Source organism: Clarias gariepinus, chromosome 4, assembly GCF_024256425.1.
Source record: "Clarias gariepinus isolate MV-2021 ecotype Netherlands chromosome 4, CGAR_prim_01v2, whole genome shotgun sequence".
In the NCBI taxonomy this organism is placed as follows: Eukaryota; Metazoa; Chordata; class Actinopteri; order Siluriformes; family Clariidae; genus Clarias; species Clarias gariepinus.
Genome location: NC_071103.1, coordinates 33141439 through 33163123, shown reverse-complemented (window position 1 = coordinate 33163123; position 21685 = coordinate 33141439). Strand labels below are relative to the sequence as shown.

Below are 21685 nucleotides of genomic sequence, written 5' to 3'. Positions count from 1 at the left end.
TGTAGTCCATGAATATGTGTAAGACATGGCAGGTTGGTAGCATATTAACATATATACAACACCACACGCACACACACACACACACACACAAGCAGACAAAACACTATTATCTGTAATTACTTTGGCCTCCTCACCAGTTCTGCTGGTGTGTGTGTGTGTGTGTGTGTGTGTGTTTTTTGTCTGTGACAAAGAGCAGAGATGAAGAGAAGAGACCTGAATAATGCATCCATCCATCTCCTCCTCATCTTCCTGTTGAGCTTCCTGTCAGTAGCGTTGCGTTGCAGCAGGCTGTCTCACTCATAATGGATGTCAGTAGTGTTAATGCAGGATGGAGCAGTTATTGTTTTTGCCATTGCATTAATAACAGGACGCATTATACATACCTTAACCGTATTAACCATGGTATATCCCCGGAGGAATTGAACAGGTCATGCAGGGGTTCGAGGACTGTAGACAAACACGGTTCGATTGAAACACCTTTATTTAAGTCAGCTCAGCGAAAACAAAGGATAATTGATACTGTATTCCTCGCATTTTAGTTTTCATAAAGATAAACACATTCTGTTTCATCACCCGCATCGTTTTGTCGGAATCCGTATCACCTCTTGGTGCTCAACGTTTAATGATCTCTCATTAAAGTGCATAAAGAGCTTTCCTGTGTCTAGTTTAAAGAAACTGCACTGGCTTCATGTCAGCTAATTGGTTATGAAACTTGTAGCCGTGCTTTACAAAACGGAATCAGAGAGATAGGATCATTTCATCAGAGTGATGAAATTGAGAGAAATTGGAAGTTTGATTCTGGCTTGTGCAAATAAATCCCTCTCTCTCTCTCTCTCTCTCTCTCTCTCTCTCTCTCTCCAGCTCGCTGAGTCCCGACACAGACCCCGACGGTGCGTTTCAGAGGGAGGGCTTCGGCAGGCAGAGCATGTCGGAGAAACGGACCAAACAGTACGGAGACGCCGCTCAGCTAGAAATCATCAAGACGCGCAAATCTAAGAGCATGGATTTAGGTAACATTTCTCATCAAAACACTTCTCTGATCCTCCCATCTCTCTCTAGCTCCGCTCGCAGTGAAGGCGGTGCACTCGTGATGTATACAAGCTATACACGGTCATGACATTTAACCAGGACCAGTTACACAGTCAATTAAAACATGGTACATTTGTTGCACATAATACACAGCGTACTGTGAACGAAGCCATCACTGAAGAGTTTTCTCGCAACCCAGTGATCGGCTTTAATTAGGATTTCATGTTCGTTATGGAGAGACTTAAACCCCCTGTCATTTTCACTCACATTTTATTCATCATAATCGATTGAAATACTCTAAATATTTTCGAGTGGCCCGTTGGTAAAGCACTCGTCCTATCATTCAGAGATCGCGAGTCCGATTCCCGGGTGATGCTGTAACCTCTCGCAGCCGGAGGTCTAGAGAGAGCTGATCTGAAGTACAGAATGAGTGCTCTGACATTAATCACGGCTCTACAGCCCATCAGGGGCGTCAGTGAGCTCACACAAGCAGAAGGACCGAATAGCACTGTGTTTTACGGTACGTGAACAAGCAGTCCAAAAAAATTAATATCTGCGAGAAATCCCCCCCCCACCCCCCCACCCCCCCAAAAAAAAAAAATCAGATACGTTCGCAATTAAAGTGGTAAAATCTTGCCATTCCTTTGAAATCCTACAGGTGGCGCTCTCTAAACAGTTTGCACATCGACAAACATTTCAGCATCCTGTGTGGAAGGATCGAATTACTGTACTTGCCAAGTTTTTGGGTTAGAATTGTAACAAAACCTAAAAAAATCATGATACTTACAGGATCGCGATACAGAGCGAATTGGCACCCAGGTATCGTGATGATATTGTATCGACCGATACATGTTTAGTATTACTACTCGATTTAGTGCAATAGTAGAACAATAATAGAACGGGTGGTTGTGCTGCTGGCTGATGTCATCATGACTCAGCAAAAGTGTATAAATTAATCACACACCTCTGTGATTATTATTATTATTATTATTATTATTTCCCTTCATGCAAAATGTCCACAAAATGTCATACCCTCTTCTATGCCACAATCAGGTTGCCATGGAGATGCTGATCGTTATAGTACTAACTAATAGTACATCTTTATGTAATATAATCTTGAGAAAACTTTAAGGAGGAGTCCCCCCCCCCCCCCCCCCAGGGACAGTTGTTCTGGTCAGTGACCGCCCCTTTTTTGAGGAACACGGACAAGCACTCTGACTTCGCTTCCCGGAAGACCGATAAAAGCCGCCGCTCCAGTGAGCGGATAATTGGAGGAGATAAAACGGCTTCTCTCATCTCCGTCCCTTTCGCCATGAAGACCCTCAGCCTCCTTAAACTGGCCTTGATCTCTATAAAGATCCAGATTTTCCTCTATCAGAACTCTTCCCTCTCTCTCTCGCGCGCGCGCACGCTCGGCAACTTCAAATCGACGTGAGAGAAAACCGATCCAGCACTCAGGAGAAGAGGGTGGGGCGTGAAAATAAGAAACCAGCAGATAAGACTAGTTTTCGTCTCCTGTCCTCACCAGACTGCATTAGGATATCAATTAAAAGCGAGCCTGTGCTCAATCAGAGCCATTAGTACGGCTAGAAGAATCCTCCTGTGTGTAAAGGGTTCAGGGCTGCGCTGCAGTCTCTCCATCACGCTTTATCAAAATGCTTTATAATTGTGCTGTCAGCTCCCATCGGGCCTGATGAAAAATTGATATGTGGAGTGATGTCCCACTGATGAAACAATTACGCCACTCCTCATCAAAAGAAAGTGAAGTTTGAGAGCCTTTTAGAGAAAGTCATCACCTTTCAGCTAAGTTCATTTACACACACACACACACACACATGCATGCACAGCCCAGAGGAGTGTTAAGTATTTCTGTGCGGGAGATTGTTAGCAGTACAAGTTTTCGAATCTGAATATCTGAATCAGTAATTAGCCCTGCTACAGGGATTTAGGCTTTTAGTATTCAGTGATATTTGCTCAAGCAGTGGCTCCCCCTGGGTATTACCTTAATTATACTCTAGGAAAGTATGTTTATTTATGGTCTGCTTTCGGAGTGGTCCACATGGACATATTAAAGAGGCTTCAGTCTCGTCCATATGACGTGCATAGATATGTTTTATGCATAGATTTTACCCTTCTGATTAAAAAGAATTGTCCACACAACTAGCGATTATATTTATATACACACCGATCCATCTGCCTCAACACTAACACCACCGCCAGGTCAATCAAATAACATGCATATTGTCAGTTATACACCAGGAACAAAAAGGTACCATGACAAAAAGGTACCAGAACACCCAGTCCATCACCACCCGCCGCACACTGGGCCGAGCAGGCAAAGAGTTCAAGGTTGTTGACCCGACCTACAAACTTCCCAGACCCCAATCTGATCGAGTGCCCTTGAAACAACAGGTTCATGAAGGTCCCGCCCACCCTGCACCCCACAGCGCCCAAAGGATCTGCTGCCAGCTTCCCAATGCCAGCACACCAAAAGAAGTCTCGAGAGGCCAGTGCTGCCCAGGTAGCACTAGGGTGACCCTAAAATTTAGGTGGCTTTAAAGATGTATATGATAATTTATTTTTTTATGATGGATTGATTTTTAAATACTGATATTATGACATTAGTCCTAAAATTATGTGAAATGCCTCAATAATGACATTTAGAGGAGTACAGAAGGCAAAGCAAACGTATCTCTGTATGATTGTTCAAGATGAGGTAGAACTTAATGTTTCTGCTGAACACTTGAATACAAAGTGTTTTTTTTTTTTAAAAAAAAACACGACTAGGGTATTTTTTGGCACGGGTCATTTTCAGGGACCCACAACCGGATGTTAAAACCGCAGAGAAAAGAAAAAGGGGGGAAAAAAACACTACTTATATATACAGTATATATGTGAACAGGTCCTCAGTCAGACAAGTTATCTGCTCCAATCCCCAAACCCTAGACCCTGAGCTAATGCCTAAATAATAAAGTCCTGAGCACGACCTTCTCACCCCACATTCACTCACAAGCACGGTTTTATTTCGAACTTTCCACACACTTATCATTAAAATCTCTTTCCACTCCCAGAAAATCGTCTGTTCTGAGTTCACACAAATCAATTTTCCACAGACGGCTTTTTTTTTCTTTTTCCCCCCTCAATCATATACCTTCTCCTTTAAATCTACTCTTGCACGCTTCACATGAGCAGTATCTCCATTTTTTTTTTCAAACAAGTCTGAGAGCTTTTTCGCAGAGATTATGCAGAATTGTCTTCATGCCTGACACTTTGAATTCTCTCAGATGTGTAAAAAGATGGAGATGGATTCGGGGGAGGAAAAAAGATCGGAGATCGGTTCCACGTCATGCATGGGGTTATGAGTTAATAACCTAACACTTTATAATCTGTTCCTGAAGTGAATATGAATGCCTGAGACAAATCATGATGTACCATATCTGTGTGTTTTGATCTTCTTTGATTTGTCTTTCTGTCCCTCCACTCTTTAATGATTTGCATGCTTTTCCTGATCTTTGGAAATGACACTAATGGAAAGTCAGTTTGTAATGCAGCATGGGAACCTGGGAATGGTGAAACGTCTTGCACTAACCCAACACAATTGTTTATGCCTCTTTAACAGTAGCTGACGAGATTAACCTCACACCCCGCCCAAACAGGACAGAAGGTAAGACACCCAATCGTTGACACGCCGTCACTCCTGCACCACAGTAGGATCGGCTTGTCTGTCTGTGCTTGGGCATGCTAGAGCTTAGCGGAGAAGCTGGGGTGTTCATTTATTTATTTCATGATAATTTTTTATTTGATCATAGTTTGCTCAAAGCAACATTTGCCAAGGTTTTTTGGGGGCATGCTGTAGTTTTTCAGCATAGAAAAAAAGCAATGATATCTCCATCAAAGGATTGACTTTTGAAAGTCTTTGCCAGGTTTGTATCTCCTAAATGCTGCATACATTTTTTTTTCAAGTCGCTTGAAGTAATTAGTGTCAAATTAAAGATTATTTCCTCCTAAAGTGGGATGCCTGTTATGGTGTTAAATATGGTGCATTTTTTGGCTGCGGTTTAGCGGAAGCCAAGCCCGCACCATTCGTTCTTCAAGAGAGTAGGATGGAAGAAAACATTAATTAGCTTGAGAGGTGTTTCAAATGGAAAGAGGAAGGAGATGGAGAATGAACGACGTGTATGTCTATGTCTATGTCTGTGGAACATGCTAGAGGGCTTTGCTTGGATCCTATTTCGAAAAAAAGACCCCTTAAATTCAGGCAGGGCTACTTGACTGCAATTAATCCATCACTGTCGAGTGGCTTAAGTTATGCACTGTAGTCACAGCACAGGGAAAAACACGTGTCCTAGCCAGCAGGAGTCCGGGCGAAGCCCTGGGTAGGGTTCAGCCATGCGGAAAAGTATTCTGTAACAAATATATAGCGCTGCCAAGAATGGTGCCCGAGAACCAAATCGACTGACTTTAGTGTGCTTTACTTAGGGGTGTCTCCATGTATTATAACGTAAAAATAAGAGGTTCCATGTTAAAGGAATTGAGCGTAGACATTTGATTCGGTTTATTAAAATATCTTGAGGGGCATTAAATGTCTTTAACACTTATCAAAACCACAAAAGTTGCTTCCCTAGTAGTGACTGTGCACGTTGCACCTTTGGAGTCCTGGTCGTATAGCAGCAAAACACCTGGAATTATTCAGACTCCCTTCAGCATCTCTACAACCCAATAGTAGTTTATGTTCGGTTGTAAAATTAACTGGCCCACAATCACGGCAATGAATATACCGCCATATCCCATGCTGTGTTATGGCCTAGGAAACGTGTGTCCTTGCGGTTTGGTAAGGTAAGTGAATCCACATGGTTCGCTGCAGCTGCAGTACCGATAACGGGTCAGGGTTTGGGGCTGTGAGAACAGAATACGGAGGGATGCCTCGAGCATGATGGTACGAGATGAAATTGCCCTGTGACGATTCAGCAGATTTCGCCCAATCACTGATGCTGTCTCCGTAACGGTGCATGGGGGTTTTGTAAGTGATTGAGCTCGGCCATCAGAAGTTAATTAGGACAGGTGTAAAGAAGCAGGGGGAAATGCTGTTTTCTGGTGCGCGCTAATGATTCCGAACAGGCTGGCACAGCAGCTCGGGCGACCCCAGGGCCCCTTCACCTTTACTGGGATACGGGAACATGACTTCCCCCTGGCCGACACAGAGCTATTCTTAGCCTAATCAACCTTTTAGAGATGCTTTTAGAGTTCCAACTGGAGGAATAAATTACATTTAATGGATGCTGCGTCGGTTTATACGTGCATACCATGTGATGAGCATTACATATTGCCATGAGTAATAGCCTTTAGAAGAAACGTCGGAGTCATGCTAACGAGGGAGCATCTGCAAACTTGCATTAACCACTGACGGATTATTCATGAAGCTCGTGATACCTGCTTTTAACATTTATTGAAAACCATGCCTCGCCAGCGTATGGTCCCCGTCGCCTTCGCGGGCTGACTAATCAAAATGACGCAGGGAGTGTATCTTGTGAAATTCTGCACTCTGGTTTTTATTGTGCCTGTTATATTGCAATTGTGCTGCTTTGTCTAGGATTATGAGGCCTCTTTATTTCTAACCTGAGCAGAGAGATGGAGGAGAATGACATGTTTGGGTTGGTGAAACCTTTGTATCTTTTTTTTGGTGCGTGTTATTTTTCCTTCTGTTCTCATCCATGATTGACAGCCAGCTCTGTATTAGATACGTGATAGGAATCATAAAGTAATCTTGCCTTTTGAGAGATGCTTGTCAAAAGCCTGTCTGGCTTCAGATGAAGAGAAATACAAAAAAAAAATCAGCACCACCAACACCAAAAAAAAAAAAAAAAAAAACAGTGTGTGAGAACAATTACCAGCTTTTCTTTTGTTGATGTTCTTCGCTGCCATGTGGCACAATGCTGGAGCTCATGATGAGGGATGTCAAACGAGCTCAGCGGGATGATCTTTCTGAGATTCCGAGCAAAGCAGACGCGTTTCCTTAAACCGTAGCAGCCGCCTCGGCTTCATTTGCTGCATCCTGTTGTGTTTGGCACGCGCGCTGTTCCCGTGATCTGGAGGAACAGGCCTGCGTGTAAGCTTCAAAAGCTCCCCATTTATGCAGTATTTAGAGTATCTTGATGAAGTCTGCTTTTCTGCCAGCGTACGGATAGTGGTCCTGTTTGGAAGCTGGCTGGATTTCTTTCTGTCCCCTTTCTTTGTATTAAAAAATAAATTAAAAAATGTTGCTATTTAGCATCCTTCATCATGCAAGGCAGATCCTTTAGAAAATAATTGGAAATATTTGCTTAGGCAGTTGTGTAAATGTGAATGATTTTCCTTTAAATTGGCTCAGTAATCAAATGTGCTCAATGCAACTTTTTTAAAGGGTTGGTTTACTCAGGAGCATGTTGAGCACAGCGGGTGTTTATTGACCCGTTTACACATGGGCGTTTGATGTGTAAAATATCAGGGATCTATCCAAATAGGGATTATTCTCATGAAAATATACCCATTTGAAACAGATTAATTCTAATCTTATTGAAACCACTTTAAGTGGTTTGAGAAGAATGTTTTTCTTTTTTTTCTTTTTGGCCAGATGTTATACATTCATCTTGCATCTGGCTGCCAAAACTCTTATGTCACGTCATTTCATGCACGACCTATGCCTCCTATTGTTAAAAAGGAGCAAAAATGGTGGATTTGGATTCAGCCACAAGGTTTAAAAAAAAAAAAAAATTTTCCAGTTTCAGCCTGGCTAAATGGAGTGAAAAAAATATATATGTGAATGATGTGCACCCAGGTCTTCATCATGTGACTTATGATTTATATTCACGGGCTAGAAGATGGCATTGATGGGATTTTATTGGTGCTGACACGGGAAGATGGTGCTGGTGGTTGGTGTAGATTGTGCTCCTGATAAAACTCAGTGTTGATGTGCTCGGTAATCCACACCATTAAGAAAAAAAAACCCTGCTTTTTATCCTGATCGTGATAGAAGACCAAGTTGATCTCTCCAGCACAAACACCGCAATGTTTGCTAGAAGCCAGATTGACAGAAAGCAATCCCAGATTCAACCTCTCACTCAGAGGTCAGAGGTCATCTTCACATCCTATGAACTATCGTTCTTTGCACTGACATCATCTAACCATCTGTGAGAAAATTCCATAGAAGAGCTTAGCATTTTTTTTTTTAGCTCTTTTCTTTCCTTAATGCACTTCTTACGGTCTGGTTTTGGTTTGCGTGGTTAAAGGATCAAGAGTAGATTAGCCGCATCTAAAGCTGCTAACGCTTGCGGACGAATGCCAACAACATGAATTAGTACTGTACTCTTCCTCAGGACACTTCTACATTCTACATTACCTCCAAATCACTAGCAACAATTTCACTCTTCTAGCTAACATCCATGCTACGACGCCGCCGGTGTGGTGTTCAAGCAAGACGGAGGAGGTAATAGATTTCGAATTGTTTTCACCGGGTGATTGGGAGTTTATTTTGCTAGGCCGATCATTGTTTTGCTCCACGTCTTTCAACCCGGAGATCCGCTGCGAGCTCATCAGCCACCAACTATGCTCCATTTAGCCTGCTGAAAATGAGCCGAGACCCTCGGTGCGGAAAGGAAAGAGCAGTTTGGGGGGGGTTAGAAAGGACACCGTGTGCTGTGATGTAAAGATGTGAAAGAGAGTGATCAACAGCTACGTTTACACAGAATGTCCCCATATGTTTGACAACGTACCTTTAAGCCAGGAATCCATAAGCCTGAGCTTCTTGTGGTTCAAGCCGAGGACATTCTATTTCTATCAGATAGCCAAGGAACAACTTTGGCTGGAAAATAACCGCGGATCTCGGGAACGGCATGCTGGTTACGGGCTGTTGTTTGTAAAATACGTACACATTGACATAATGAAATACTGAGGTCTCGCTCGACTAAGCTGCTCTAAACAAAAACCAGAAGTCATTGGGAAGGGGGGAAAAAAAACCATTCTGGCTGTGTGGTGAGCTGTGTTGGCTTTAAACAGAAGGAACGATGGCTGAAGCTACAGCTCGGTATGCCGTGCGGGATTTTCTACATCAACAGCTCTACTGTTTGACCTACCATGCTTCATGGGATGAATGGCACTTCTATCAACTCTGTCAACAAACAGAAAGAATAGGCCTGGCTGCGGTGCTTGGAGTTGAAGCCTTCTGTCTCTCATGCCATGTATATTTATATATTTATATATCATTTGCATGTTAATTATATTTGTGTGCATAATGAAGATCCATTATGCCGTACATATCAATGAGATGGAGTCGGTAGCGTTGCCCGATTTCCTGCTCCTCCTTGAGGTGCATACGCTGTTTGCCTTTGTCTTTGTCTTCTTCCTTTTGCAAATTTGCGCGTGTTTGCACGAGTTATTGTGTAAGCCCGGGACGTTTATCTTATCCCAGAAACACAGGTGGCTCATGGAATGTGTGTTTGGCAGCTGCACCCTTTACGCCTACTTGTACGCTATCCACACCTCCAACACACAACATGTACACACACACACACACACACACACACACACACACACACACCAATCGTTGATCCAACCAACCAAACAGTTTTGCTTTCTGGTTGTGGTTCCCTGCTCAGGCATCTCTGCCGAGCAGGATTAATGCTCTGTCTCTGCTGGAAGCTGTTGTTAGCTGGAGCATTGTGTTTCTGGAGAGCTTGTCCTAGCCCTGGCGCACAGATCGAAGCGTATTAGTAGTATCATAAGAAATAGAAAAGGGAGGCCTCAGTGTGGATTTGAACGACCTAGATTCTGTATGTTGAGTCTGATCTACTAGTCTCCTTAGCTTCTAAATCGCAGTATCCTTTTTCTTCTTTCCCACGGCCGCCCACCAAAGATACCAGGCTTCAGGCTTGTGCCGGACGTCAGCGCCTGTAGTCTCACTTTCTGTGTTTCTCGCTCTGTTTTCTTGATGCTCTGCAGCTGCTTCTTCCTCTGATCTGCTTGTATAGTGTTGCAGCCTTATAATATGAAACAGACATATTTACAGTTCAAATTAACACTAGAGGGCTATAAAGAACGTCAAGAGCTTGAAGAAAAGAAAGCTTAAGTGGAATTTCAAGTCCTGAGGAGGATTTAGTTTAAAAAAAAACTATTTTCCTTTAGGCATTTATATCATTTTTGGGTTAAGTGTCCTCTCTCTTCTCCTAAGGTAACTCCACAAGAGATGTAGGGCCCAATCTGGGCCTGAAGAAGTCCAGCTCCCTGGAGAGCCTTCAGACGGCCGTAGCAGAGGTGACGCTCAACGGGGACGTCCCCTTCCACAGGCCTCGTCCCAGAATCATCCGCGGGCGAGGTTGCAACGAGAGCTTCCGCGCGGCTATCGACAAATCCTACGACAGACCCGGGGTGAATGTGGTGGCCGACGAAGAGGAGGACGAAGGCATGGAGACGCGTAAGTGTTGAAACAATGAGAATATCTTGTCGCTTTTTTTTTTTTTTTATTTGATCTGTTATATACAATGCTCAGTAATTTAACACTTGGGGTGTCAGATGGTTCTGTATCCACCAGCAGAAATAATTACATTAGTGTGAGGAGTGCTTCTTCACTTGTATCTAGGTCAGGCTTCCCCTTACAGCGTCCACCGACAATCAGCAATTGTCGTACCCTTCTATTACTATTCCTATCAACAGTGTCCAAATGCGCGCCAAGACGTCCCTGCTGTCTGTTCACTTTCCGCCTGGGACTCCTCATTTTTATCCTTCACGTAATGCCGTTAGACTTAAAGCAATTTGGTAGCCTTTGTCCTGTTTACTGGCTGAAACAGTTTGTCCTTCATTTCTCCTTGCAGTCCATAGTGAATAGAGCTGCAGGAATTTTTTGTGTGCGCGCATATATAGTGTACAGGATGTTTTTGCTGAACATTTATATTTGTTCTGCTATTAAATTAGAGTTGTAACGTGAATACTTTGTCCTCGGTGCGTGTGTGGGAAAACATCCCCGCTGTCCCGAATCACTCATTACCAACTCTTTGCCCTTCTTTACACCGAAGTCTGTCCGATCCCCTGTTTTATTACTCATGGTCACGTTTTAGAGGCAAGAGCTGTCAGACAAGTCATACCAGGTAATAACAGCTCCTTGCCGTAGGAACCTCCTTGTTCTCCATTAAAAGCTTTCGATTCAACAGGGTAGAGACATGACTTAAAATGAAATAAAATAAAAAATGCACATAATTTTCCCAAGCTGCTTCGTCGCGCTACGTTGTTTCTGCATGCCACTAAATACTGTCTTATCTTTCCCTAAGAGAAATGAGGGGCAGCAGATTCTGCCACAGAGGTATATTGCATTTCTCTCTTCACGATATTCAAACAAGTCAAATGCCTTTTTCAATTTAGATAAAAGCATCCTGACTGTGTCTGTCCCTGAGGTTAATAGTCAGAGTTGACTGATAAGGGCATGCATTCTTTCTTCGTGCTGACTTTTTATTTACATAAAAATCCCACGTCATCTGGGGGAAAAACGTGTCCGTGGCAGATATCCTGCCAAAAAGAAGAAGAAGGAGAGAAGATTTGAGCTGGGGATTTTCTCTGTTCTATTCAATTCAATTCAATTCAATTTTATTTGTATAGCGCTTTTAGCAATTTTCATTGCCGCAAAGCAGCTTTACATAGTCAAAAGAATTATTTAGGTTTGTATGAAATGTGAATTTGTATGAATCAAAATGGTCAGTTTGTCCCTGGTGAGCAAGCCGAGGGCGACAGTGGCAAGGAAAAACTCCCTGAGATGGTAAGAGGAAGAAACCTTGAGAGGAACCAGACTCAACAGGGAACCCATCCTCATTTGGGTGAAACAAAAAGCAGTAAATGATCTGCATTTATACAGTGTGTAGGGTGGGAGGCAGTTCAGCTATAATAGCTGATGTTAATTGATGTTAATATGGAGTCCAGGTAGTTATTGAAGACCCAGGTAGACTTGTAAGAAGTTCCAGTCATGAACTATCGAACTGTCAAGTCCCCAGAGAAACAGTTGCCAACACCAGTCAAGGCCAGAACCATCTTCTAGGTAGAGAGAATCATTCCCAGACACCAGACGCATCCCAGAGAGACACACGGGGCATCCATGTGACGAGATCTTCAGCCAGAAGCGGGGCACCAGGATGGGTCAGACAGGTCCGGAGGGCAGAGGGAGTCTGGATCACTGGCAGCTCAGGAACGACATGTGTAGCTCGACAGAGAGAGAGAGAAAGAGTGAAAGGGGGGGACAGGAGGAGAGAGGAAAAAGAAAGAGGGGGGGAAAGAGAAGAAGAGGAGAGATGGCAGTTAGTTATGGTCACAGTCACACAATGTATAATGTGAATGTATATTAACTGTAGCGTGCAAGCAGAGACTCCGGCAGGACTAACTATGACAGCATAACAAAAAAGGGAGAGCCAGAAGGAAACACAAACATGAGGGCTTCCTGACATGTAAAGCAAACAATCCCCTCACCGTCAGCAAACCTGAGTGATCAATGAGAGTGAGGAAGACAGCATCCAAACATACCAGTTCACCATAATACTCTACGTCCATGAGTCCCCCAGATCTGCTCCTTTACCTATGGCAAATCTATTTATAAAAATGCTCGGCTAAATAAATAGGTTTTTAGCCTGGACTTAAACACTGAGACTGTGTCTGAGTCCCGAACACTATTTGGAAGACTATTCCATAACTTTGGGGCTTTGTAAGAAAAAGCTCTGCCCCCAGCTGTATTTTTCATAATACGCGGTACTGACAAGCAGCCTGCATCCTTTGATCGAAGTAGGCGTGGCGGATCGTAAGACACTAGCAGTTCGCTCAGGTACTGCGGCGCGAGACCATTTAATGCTTTATATGTCAAGAGTAGTATTTTAAAATCAATGCGAAATTTCACAGGGAGCCAATGGAGTGAAGATAAGATAGGGGTGATGTGCTCATATCTTCTGGTTCTGGTGAGGACTCTCGCTGCTGCATTCTGGACTAGCTGAAGCTTATTTATGCATCTAGCTGAACAACCAGACAGTAAGGCATTACAATAGTCCAACCTAGAGGTGATAAAAGCATGAACTAGTTTTTCTGCGTCGTTTAGCGACAATAAATTTCTTATTCTGGCAATATTTCTGAGGTGAAAGAATGCTATCCTGGTAATATTATCTACATGTGCTTCAAATGAAAGGCTGGAATCAATAATCACACCAAGGTCTTTCACTGTTGCATTTGATGGAACAGAAAGGCCATCTAAAGTTACGGTATGATCTAAAATTTTACTCCTAGCTGTATGCGGTCCTATGACTAGAACTTCTGTCTTATCCGGATTTAGCAGAAGGAAGTTAGTTAGCATCCAATTTCTTATGTCCTGCACACATTGCTCAATTTTAGTAAGCTGTTTTTTCTCATCAGGTTTTGCTGAGACATATAACTGTGTATCATCAGCATAACAATGAAAACTAATACCATGCTTACGGATTATGTTGCCCAGAGGAAGCATGTAAAGGGAAAAAAGCAGTGGACCTAAAACTGAACCCTGCGGAACGCCAAACTCCACTAGAGAACATGCAGAATAATCACCATTTAAGTCTACATACTGATAACGATGGGTCAGATAGGATCTGAGCCAGGAGAGGGCTGTACCCTTAATTCCCACTACATTTTCTAATCTGTGAAGAAGAATAGCGTGATCAACAGTGTCAAAAGCTGCACTGAGGTCAAGTAATACAAGCATAGTTACACAACCCTGATCAGAGGCCAATAGAATGTCATTTACTACTTTAACGAGCGCTGTCTCTGTACTGTGATGAGGCCTAAATCCTGACTGATACAGTTCATGTATGCCATTCCTATGTATATATGAGCATAGCTGCTCCGCTACTATCTTTTCCAGGATCTTAGAGATAAAGGGGAGGTTTGATATTGGTCTGTAACTGGACAGCTGACAGGGGTCGAGGTCAGGTTTCTTAATTATTGGTTTGATAACTGCTAATTTAAAAGATTTTGGAACATATCCAATGCTGAGTGAAGAATTAATTATTCTCAACAGGGGTTCTATTATTGCTGGTACTATCTGTTTAAGAAAATGTGTCGGTACAGGATCTAATATACAGGTTGATGAATTTGAAGAAGAGATGAGTGAAATTAGTTCATTCTCTTCAAGGGGAGTAAAGTATTCTAGGTTCTGGTCTGACATGGCTAGATTAACATCTGCATCAATTACATTGTTCGGTTTCAAAACCTCAATTTTATGCCTAATATTTACAATTTTATTATTAAAAAAGTTCATGAAGTCCTCACTATTGCATGATGTTGTTGTGGAGATTTCTGCAGTGGTCTTATTTCTGGTTAATTTGGCTACAGCATTAAATAAGAATCTAGGATTATTTTTATTTTCTTCTATAAGAGTGGAGAGATATGTTGATCTAGCTACACTAAGAGCTTTTCTATAGTTCAGGATGCTCTCCTTCCATGCTATTTGAAATACTAGTAATTTAGTTTGACGCCATTTACGTTCTAATTTCCGAGCGGTCTGTTTTAAAGTGCGCGTGTGATCGTTATACCAGGGAGCAAGTTTTTTATCTCTAATAATTTTTCTTTTGGCTGGAGCTACATTATCTAGGGTATAGCGAAATGTCGACTCTAAATATTCAGTCGCCTGATCGAGTTCTGTGGGGTCAGACGGTGATCTAATCGAAGTTGGGAACTCTGGGAGATTACTGATAAAACTCTGTTTGGTAGTTGATGTGAATGTACGTTTCATACGGTAGCGCGGCGCTGTGTGTACATTATTATTGTGACACACTTGCAATGAGACAAGATAGTGATCTGAGATAACTTCAGATAGTGGTATTGTGAATAAATTTCTTATACTTAATCCAAATAATATTATTAAATCTAAAGTGTGACCTGCTTTATGAGTGGGTCCTATTACACACTGATTTACTCCTACCGAGTCCAGTATAGACATAAATGCAGTTCTCAGAGGGTCTTCTGGGTTTTCAAAATGAATATTAAAATCTCCAGCAATTAACACTTTGTCTACAGAAACGACTAGGTTTGAGAGGAAATCTGCAAATTCACTAAGAAATTCCGAGTACGGCCCTGGAGGTCTGTAAATGACAATTAGCGGGATCGACTGAGCTGACTTAATATAGTTAAATACACTTATGTTACTATAAAGAATTTCAAATGAATTAAATTTGTGTCCGTGTTTTTGTACAATAGTCAAATTATCATTGTGAATAACTGCGACGCCTCCTCCTCTACCAGTTAACCGAGGCTGGTGTATGTAGCCGTATCCAGGAGGACTAGCTTCATTTAGAGCTACATACTCGTCCTGTTTAATCCAGGTTTCTGTTAAACAGAGTATATCAAACTCCTGATCTGTGATCATTTCATTAACTATAACTGCTTTAGATGCGAGAGATCTAATATTTAACAGTCCTAGCTTCAGATCAGAGGTGCCGGCTGCGCATTCAGTCTGATCCAAGTTTGTGGTCTTTATGCTAATTAAATTACTAAAACAGACTTTCTGAGTCTTTCTAAATTTGTTTTTAGCTCGGGGAACAGACACAGTCTCAATAGAGTGAACCCTGAGTGACGACTCTATGCAGCTAGCAGACGGTTGGTTTAGCGTAAGGGATCTAATGTTGAGAAGTCCAAACTTTAGAGGTAGACTTCGATTACTTATTTGGGCTTTTTCTGGTTTAATGGTTACCAGATTGTTTCGGCTGGATTTAACGAATTTATTCTTTTTTCTCACTAATCGGGGAATAGACACAGTTTCTATAGTACAAGCTATGTGTGTGCGTCTATTAGTATGGTGAGTTTTATTGTGGCTGGTATCTAAAGAATCTGAGGTATGACTTACCGCAAGTCAGATGGTTCGTAATGTCCTGGAGATGTTGTCAGAGAGGACCGCTGCTCCAGCTCTGCTAGGGTGCAGGCCATCTGTGCGGTAGAGCCTAGGACGCTCCCAGAAAACATTCCAGTTATCAACAAAGGGTAATCTCTGTTGTTGACACCAAGATTGTAACCATTCATTGAAGGCAAATAATCTACTGAACCTCTCGATTCCTCTCTGAAATGTCGGAAGTGGTCCAGATACGACGATCTTTGTCGTGGGTGATGTGCTGCGGACCTTCTCAACCAGGCTCCTGAAGTCCTTCTTTAGGATCTCCGTCTGCCTCAGCCTGATGTCGTTGGTGCCAGCATGGAGAACCACAGCTCGAATGTTCTTCCTCAGGGCCGCAGGCACCTGTGCAGCAACATCAAGAACACGTGCACCAGGTAAACAGCGCGTGTACGCCTTACCTTTAGCTGTGGTAGCACGCACGTGCCGGACAATGGAGTCTCCGATGACCAGCGCGTCGTGTGCCGTCTCACGGAGAGGAGCGAAGCGGTTTCGGGTTGAGATCTCGAAGACGGGTGGTGGCGGAGGAGGAGAGGTCCTCGCCCGGGGCTTGGCGCGCGTCTTCCGCTGCTGAAGTTTCCAGGCCTCGTGGTATCCCGGCGCCGGGGTGAAGGAAAGCTGGGCAGGCTGCGTTCTCGGTGCGTTGGACCTGGGCAGAGAAGCACGCGGAGTAGAGGTTGTCGGAGAATTCTCATGCCGAGAATTTACCTGGGACAGGTGAGCGTCGGTCCGCGACGATTCCAGCGTGGCTTTCCGCTGCTGTAGCCGGGCCAGCTTCACCTGTAGGTCGCGGATCAGCTTCTCCACGGCCTCCATCTCCAAGTCCACCGAGTGCAGCTCCAATGTCTCCTCACCTGCACACAGGGGCAGAGACCCAACCGACATGGTGTCTAAAAATAGAAATAACCGGTGCGAAAGAGCGTAAACAAACTTGTGATAGCCGGGCTAACGGGCTAGCGATGCTAATGAAAAGCCGGCTAGAAGCGGTGTGCTGCAAAACAATTAAAACTTATACGATATAAACTTATACGAAAACGATATAACACGCGTTTCGAGTGAATATATTATAAGGTAGTATGAAATACTTATCTGTTATATGTTTACTCTTCGTAAGGGGACGAAAAAGTAGAAAAATTGGTCAGTCTGGCGGAGCTCGGGAAAAAGCCGGCGGAGCTCGGGACTGTTCTGAACTTCTGAAAAAGCGAACCACAGGCAGAATGACAATTTCACGTCCTGGGAGGGAAGAAACGAAACACCAAGCCGGAGCAAAGTGAGGAGGCTAATGACGGGGCGTCAAAACATTTATTTCTCTCTTGTACAACAGAAAAGTTTTAATTACCCCAACTTTTTTCATATCTCAGTCGGATGACGAGCACAGAGCGGCGTTTCGACTCTCTGCGACGGCTGTGTTGATGGAACCGCTATTGATCTCTTGAAGCGGCATCGACTTCAGTGTTGCGTCTCTTTGTGAGACTAATGAGCAGTGTTTAGGAAAAAAACGAAGGGTCCAATTTCTACCTCTCGTCAATTTCTCTCCGTTCCTTCTTCGTCAAGACCAGCTGGAGTTTTTGTGGGTGTGTGATAACGACCGGCTTTCCTACGCATCCACGTACACGGATACACCCCCAACCCCTCCTCCCCAGGAGGCCTGAGCGATTACCATCTCCTCTGTGTTATCTGAGATGGCATCATTAGGAGCTGCAGAAATTAGCACGCTCCTCTAATCTCGCAGCCCGCTTTTAATTGCCAGATGCAGCTCATCCGTGTAGCTACACCGCCTTTGCACTTAGCAGCGCGATAAGCTTATACACGCGCGCGCACGCACGCACACACGGGAGATGAAAGAAACTAGCGATAAACATATCAACTTAAATATAGTTAGTATTGTCATCTTTCAAACTGATAAAGGGACTTAGGAGGAAAGTGGTGCATAACTAAGATGATTTCTGCCAGCCGCTCCTGTCTTATAGCATTTCACGTCCGGTTTTCACTTTTCTCTGGGATGGGTAAGCAAAATACCAAAAAAACATATACAGTAAGAAAGCGGAAAACAATATTCTGAACAAAGTGCTCTCGTCCCTATTACAGCCTCATCAAGATGGCTGCATGGATTTGTTTTTTTCTCATTTTCACTCTAATCTTTCTTCCTGTCTTTGTAGAACTTAATAAACTATAATCACGCATCTCTAGCATCAGGTGCATTGTGATATTATAACTTCTCCATCACTGCTAAGCATTATGCTATAAAGCACTTAGCATAATTAGCAGCTGTATTTTTTTTTTCCTTCCCCCCTCCTTTGCTTATTCGGAGTTGATTTAAACTTACAATTACTGACAGATTAATTACATTAGATGCAGCAGGGCAACCGGCTTAGAAATTGCAGCTATAATCAGACTGAGGGTGAAATGAAAATTAGCTAATTTACTTCATTCCAATTGTGATTAAAGCGCTATTTTATGTACGTCATCACTGATTTGTAGGAAAAGAATATAAATGCTGGTTACAGAACTTAGCGTATGCCGCGTAGTGTAATTAGAAACTCATATATAGAGTAAGGAAATCTGGAAATGTGGCTTTTTCCATTTCTGTGACTTGTATCAGCCCTGACACCGGGTCTACATCTTTAGATAGATGGGCTGCACTAAAAGCAGTAACATATAAGACATAAGCTTTTGATTGGAAGCAATCTCCATAACAAACGATTGTATTAAAAGAAGAAAGGATATCAGCCGAGCGGTTTCTCTGACGTCTTCAAAGAACATGTCTTCGGGGACTCCAGCATATTACCACTTCTTAATTGTGTTCAGAGAGCTGGAAATCAGTCAAATGAGTTACTACTGGAGTAGAACTACTCTCTACAGTGTCTCGCAGTCCTGCTTCAGCTACAGTACAGTTACACATGGTCTATATTAACTAGAATATAGGGGAAGACAGCTGCTTTGTTGTGCTGCTGTATATACAAGGCATTTGGCTGGCAAACTCGTATGCTTGGCCCGCTTCTTCCGAGAAACATTTGTGAATAAGGTGAGCTAAATACAGAGACTTATTTAGTGCTGAGCTTCTTGTGTTCTCCCGATGTGTTTGAAAGGAGTGCAGCTCCGCCTTAAAAACTTCAGAGAGACGGTCATCCTTTCACCCTTTGACCTGCCAATTACAGCTGAAGTCTTGGAGAATAAAAGGAGTAGATGATGTGGTCACTTAAAAAAAAAAAAAAACTGACAGCGCAGCTGTTAAATCTCAGATCAGAAGGTCAGGGGTCCAAGCACCAGCACCACCCATCATTGCCACTGTTGGAACCTTGAGCCAAGCCCTTAGGGGCACGGAATCAAGGCTGATCCTGTTCCCTGACCTCTGTCTCTAAACAAGCTAGGATGTGTGAAGGAAATACAAGGGGTGTGTTCAAGTCAAGCCAGGACTTGTGGTGAAATTCCTAATGAATGACAACCCTGGCTGATGTGGATCAGAGCCAACTGCAGTCGTTCCCGTGAACATTTAGTGGGTGTCTCATCTGATCCTTGAGATAATTAACGGATAACTTGTTGCCAACTTGTGGAAGAACGCATCTGTCTGTGAGAACTGTACACACCATCATTCTCCAACACATTACAGGAACTCCGCTGGTAGTTATTGCCACATCACTTGTTTGGGTCATTAAAGGAGTTCCTGGGAGGCCACTTGATGGTTTCCAAACACTAGTGAAAGTGCATTAGTGTAGCAAGTGATTATATAAAGACACAAAGGGAGTTTTTACTCCCTTCTCATATCAAATCAAAAGTCCCGGTTTGATTTGAACACCCCAAGTATATCCATTGTGCTGAAATATGTATTTGACAAGTTTTTAGAGCGACCATTGTGCACATCCCCATAACTGTGTGGTGCAATACCTGCATGCATACACTGGGGGCAGTATAGGACCATGTGACACAGTATCCGCAAGCAACTAAACAAATTAGTGTTATGTAGCGAATCGCAGATCTATGTATCGTGCTAGGCTATTATTGAGTACTAACACTAAAACTAGCAGTTTTTTTTATTATGATCAGTGATTTAATTTTTTTTTTTTTTTAATAAATTCCCATATAGTCTTTAAACTTACTTAAAGGTATGTTTTGTGCCCCAGTAACACACTGCTCAGTTTAGAAAAGCAGTTTTCTAGGACTAAGATTCTTTGTACAGTGTGTGTATATATAATTATTATTTATTTATTCATTTATTTTTTAAAGAGACGTGTGAGATCAGGCTATAAACTGGTTTTGTGTTCAGACAGCACAGTACATTGTAATAGACTTTCTCCAAATGAACATGACTCTAGAGGAAAACTGAAAAGTGGTGGTTGTGGTTCAATCAGTGCCAGCGGGCCTGGAATTCCCCAGTGTTTGTAAAAATAATAAATAAAATAAAATTCTGCCAGCAGTGTGGCCTTAAGCAGCATCTTGATTTTTTTTTCTCTCATACCATCTTCCAATTTCTTTCTCTGTCTATCTGTCTCAGTGGAGGAGGACACAGAGGAAAGCTCGCGCTCCGGCCGTGACTCCGTCTCCACAGCCAATGACTCCACAGTGGCCTTTCCGGCTGGAGCGGCTTACCTGGACGGCCAGATGAACGGCGGGCGTCCCAAAGACGATCGGAAGAAGGACAAAGCAGGGAAGGAGAAGAAGGAAAAGAGCAAAGCCAAGAAGAGCGTACTGAAGGGGCTTGGTGACATGTTCAGGTACGCTTAATCCAGATGTGTAGCTCTCACAACCACCCCGCCCCCCCAGACACACAAACACACACCCACCCCTCTTCTCCCGTGCAGTGGTCAGTCTGTTTTTGTTCTGATTCTGCAGGAAACTCTGCTCTGCTCTCCGCTGCTAAATAGGGGCTCACTTACCTTTAGCCGAAACAGTCAGGTTAGCCCGGGGCAGTTTTAAACACGTGGATTATAACAAGCAAGTATGTTTTATTTATTCTGTAGCACAGCCGAGTCTGAGACAGAAAACACCTCGCTGAACACACTGTTTGTCTCGTTGGAATGCATATAAATTTGATGCCATAAAAATGTACACAACGTTTCTCATAAAAATATATATATATATGTACCGTGAAACATGTGCAGATAGTTTGAAGTTGAGGACCTTTGTGATCCAGCTTGGGGAACTTTGAGCGAAAATGATGCAAGGCCAAGCAAGTCTGCAAGTCTTTCAACTTGAGGTTGTGAGAAAGCCGGGAAGCCCTTTATATCCCGTATCCTGACATCAGCTCCTGCAGTGCAAACTCATCAGAGAAGCTCGGAGCGACATGCTAGCTATGCTTTTTTACATAACGGGTGAAGGTTTATCGAGAGTAATTCTGACAAACTGGGGTGAGGTGGCTATATCATGGAAACTGTTAAGGTTTTTTACTTGCGAATTTCTGAAAACAAAACAATATGTGGTGGAAAATAACTGCACCACATCAACTGTTAACACTATATATGTATAGTTTTACACACTCTTCAAAGTCTGTTTAACATCAGGGATATGTTGACACTATTCAAGTTAGTACAAGTCATATGACAAGGGTACAGATTGAATATGAAATACCTTTATGTCGCTTTTGTTATTCAGGATTTTATTTATTTTTGTATTTTCCCCAGATTTTCCTCCTAATTTAGTCATTTTAGTCTGATTTTCGCACTCAAAGCTCTAAAAAGAGATGTATTAGTAACCAGATAGAAAGGTGCGAGAAAAGTTAGCTAGCAGTAAGTAAGCTAAGTGTTCAGCTAA

General features: G+C 42.9%; 2 protein-coding genes across 5 annotated transcripts in view; one reads left to right on the top strand and one right to left on the bottom strand.

Annotated features, from left to right (window-relative positions):
* pard3aa (par-3 family cell polarity regulator alpha, a) overlaps window positions 1-21685 on the top strand; it is a 408352-nt gene that overhangs the window by 264102 nt on the left and 122565 nt on the right. For 3 of the 4 annotated variants that reach the window (XM_053493817.1, XM_053493815.1, XM_053493818.1), the window contains 4 exons: window positions 862-1010; window positions 4649-4693; window positions 10232-10474; window positions 20430-20649. In XM_053493817.1, coding sequence (XP_053349792.1) covers window positions 862-1010; window positions 4649-4693; window positions 10232-10474; window positions 20430-20649 — 657 coding nt within the window. The remainder of the gene's footprint in view (window positions 1-861; window positions 1011-4648; window positions 4694-10231; window positions 10475-20429; window positions 20650-21685) is intronic. The other variant, XM_053493816.1, reaches the window with a different exon arrangement.
* On the bottom strand, window positions 15362-16943 carry LOC128519884 (uncharacterized). The gene is made up of 2 exons (XM_053493819.1): window positions 16092-16943; window positions 15362-15989 (listed from the first exon to the last, which is right to left on the bottom strand). The coding sequence occupies exons 1-2, from the start codon at window positions 16820-16822 to the stop codon at window positions 15902-15904; spliced, it is 819 nt and encodes a 272-aa protein (XP_053349794.1). The 5' UTR covers window positions 16823-16943; the 3' UTR covers window positions 15362-15901.

Excerpts from the sequence above, each read along its gene's own strand:
- LOC128519884 (XM_053493819.1), bottom strand. The coding sequence starts at position 16,822 with ATGTCGGTTGGGTCTCTGCCCCTGTGTGCAGGTGAGGAGACATTGGAG. Across the intron at positions 15,990-16,091 it reads TTTCAGAGAGGAATCGAGAG|GCTCTACCGCACAGATGGCC; the intron begins GTTCAGTAGATT and ends GGAGCGTCCTAG.